This window comes from Xiphias gladius, chromosome 4 (genome assembly GCF_016859285.1).
Source record: "Xiphias gladius isolate SHS-SW01 ecotype Sanya breed wild chromosome 4, ASM1685928v1, whole genome shotgun sequence".
NCBI lineage: Eukaryota > Metazoa > Chordata > Actinopteri > Istiophoriformes > Xiphiidae > Xiphias > Xiphias gladius.
The window spans coordinates 22,573,948-22,576,447 of record NC_053403.1 but is presented as its reverse complement, the minus strand read 5'-3'; the positions used below and the strand labels follow the sequence as shown (position 1 = coordinate 22,576,447).

The window sequence follows — 2,500 nt, the reverse complement described above, 5'->3', positions numbered from 1 at the left end:
GGCAGCATCAGAAATTGTAGACAAAGCAATGCAAGCAACAAATAAATACTAAGAAGACTAAAATAAGCTAAAAATAGATGCAACTAACAGAGGAATCATTTACCTCAGAATTTCCTATGTTAATGAATTAATTGACCAGCGATATCAGACTCCACAATTTAAATTCCTTTTGTAGATTATTCCAGTTGACTAGAGCAGAAAACAAGTACAATACAATAGTACAATAGTACTATACCTCTTGCTTTTTTCTGTGAGGGTTTTTGTATGAGGGTATAAATTCAGATTAAGCAAACTGTCTCAACTGCACAAACTTAAATCATTTGACTCAACTTGATGAGAGCTGCCCTTTCATGAGGTGGTGCATGTTCATGAGATTTCATGGTGCACATCATATTCATGGCAGTCTGGTTGGCAGTTGTCCTGATAAGATAAGGCCAAAGAGCTAGATGGACAAACTCAGGTACATGGCCATCCTGACACCCCGCCACTAGGTGATTAGACAAAAAGGAAAGAGGTTCATACATCCCTCCCAGCTCACTATTTGTGTCTATACTATTCATCAGGACTTTGCAGACATCATGTCCCAGCCAAGCCTAGAGGGTCCAGCAAACTCAGGGTTGGAGAAGGAGAAGAAAGCCCAGGAGGAGTCCATTCAGAGTGGTTTCCTTACTCTGGCTGCTATGAACATGGTGGTTCAGGTGCATCAGCATCTTTGTCAGGGATACGCCCGATCATTGTGGTATCAAAGCACAGCAACAGCCAATCACAGCAAAGAACCCATTAAAGTCCTGGTCTCCTCCTATCAGATCGCTGCCCCTGTGATATCACACTTCTATCATCTGATTGGTTGGTATCTTTGGTTGCTGTCACTTACATTGAATGTTGTCCAGCATGTTTTAGTAGCAAAGCAGAAATGTACTGATGTAAATGGATTATTACTTTTAAATGGAAACTGCATTATGACTTCCTCTGTTTCCCCTCAGATGCTGAATTGGACCAGCAACTGACAGGCAGTGAACTGCTGCTCTCTGCCCTCCTCCAGAACACAGTGCAGGGCTCAGGGGCTCCTGATGGTCCGGTTGTCACTTCGGAAGGACCTTATGACTTCTATCAGCAGCCCAACGTGAAGGAGGCCTGCCTCTGTCTCCCTGTTCTGGAGCAGCTAAGTGTGGCAGTAAAGCAGAGACTAGACAACTGGCCAGAACACCCTGCACTCATACAGGTCAGTTATCTTTTCAAATCGAGGCCCACAGTGAGTGAGCAAGAGGGAAATTATTATCTAAACCCAAGGAATGTAACAGGAAGCAAGACCTCTTGATGGGCATGCATGGGTTTATTCCCAGGATACTGAGGTAGCGCTCCCTTTTAATATATCTGGGTGTTCAAGGTCACCATTGCTTAATGGAAGTATTTACAGGATTTTTATAGGATTTTTGTATTGAAGTGATAAAATACATCGATTCACATGACATCAAGTTTAGTGGAACAGTCAAAAACTGAAATTTGTAAACATTTTCTCAACTTAAATTCCAGAAAAAATGCTATATCATGAAATATATGGATATCATGAAAAATTACATATACAATCAAAGAACTTTTGCAAATATCACCCACCTCTATTAGCTAATACTACTCCTGTTTAATTTGTAATTATGGCTGCAATATGTGTCTTGTATGTCTCTACTGTACTAATGTATATATCTTTGATTGTTATCATAAAAGAATTGCTTAAAAGTGTATTGGGGCTGACATTGAAATGATGCCCCTCATATCACGCATCGAGTTCATAATTTTATGTTCTCATTTATATTAGCCACAACAGGCTATTTGCTAATGTGACAATTGCTTGTCAATTAAAAATGGGTTCAGTTGAATTCATAGGTTTTGTTGCCACCTAGGGACAGTAGAACAAGCTGTAAACACAAAATCTGAGTGTAAGCTATCAATTGCCTTTTTACACACTAACATTCATTTGGAGTCGTGTTTGTGTTCACCTGACAAAAAATAAGTCCAGTATTCAATCTACTTTTAGTTGTTTTGGTCTCCACCAACTCCTGAGAAAAATATTTGTCTCTTATCTGATAAATGCCCCACTATGTTCACCAGCTAGTTGCTAAATGTCCCTGTCTGTTTTGTTCTGGGCAGGTAGGTGGGTTAATCAGGAAACAGCTGGTTGCTGCTGCTAGAAACCAGGTTGAAAGAGCAAATTGTTGTAGTATTAAAAGCCGGACACTGAGCTGAAACATTGAGCCCCATTGTTAATATAATGGACCAAAGAGCAGCTTTTAAATCTAACTTTCTGTGCATTTGGATAAACTTCTGTGATGAGTGAACAGAACAGATTTCCCCCTTTATTTACAAAAAATGTGGTTTCACTTCAACAATGAAGCAGTCAGCATCTTCAACTTTCAAGGATGACATTTGATTTTGAGTAATTTAATAAGTGACCATGGAAAATTAAATCACAAAAAATTGGGTATTATGCATCCTTAAAGGTAAA

The 2,500-nt window shown here is 39.4% G+C and overlaps 1 protein-coding gene across 5 annotated transcripts in view; it reads left to right on the top strand.

The window, feature by feature from the left end:
* The window catches only part of mdn1 (midasin AAA ATPase 1), a 112,220-nt gene that overhangs the window by 78,257 nt on the left and 31,463 nt on the right, over nucleotides 1–2,500 (top strand). For all 5 annotated transcript variants that reach the window (XM_040124778.1, XM_040124775.1, XM_040124777.1 and 2 more), the window contains exons 65-66: nucleotides 564–846; nucleotides 984–1,222. In XM_040124778.1, coding sequence (XP_039980712.1) covers nucleotides 564–846; nucleotides 984–1,222 — 522 coding nt within the window. The remainder of the gene's footprint in view (nucleotides 1–563; nucleotides 847–983; nucleotides 1,223–2,500) is intronic.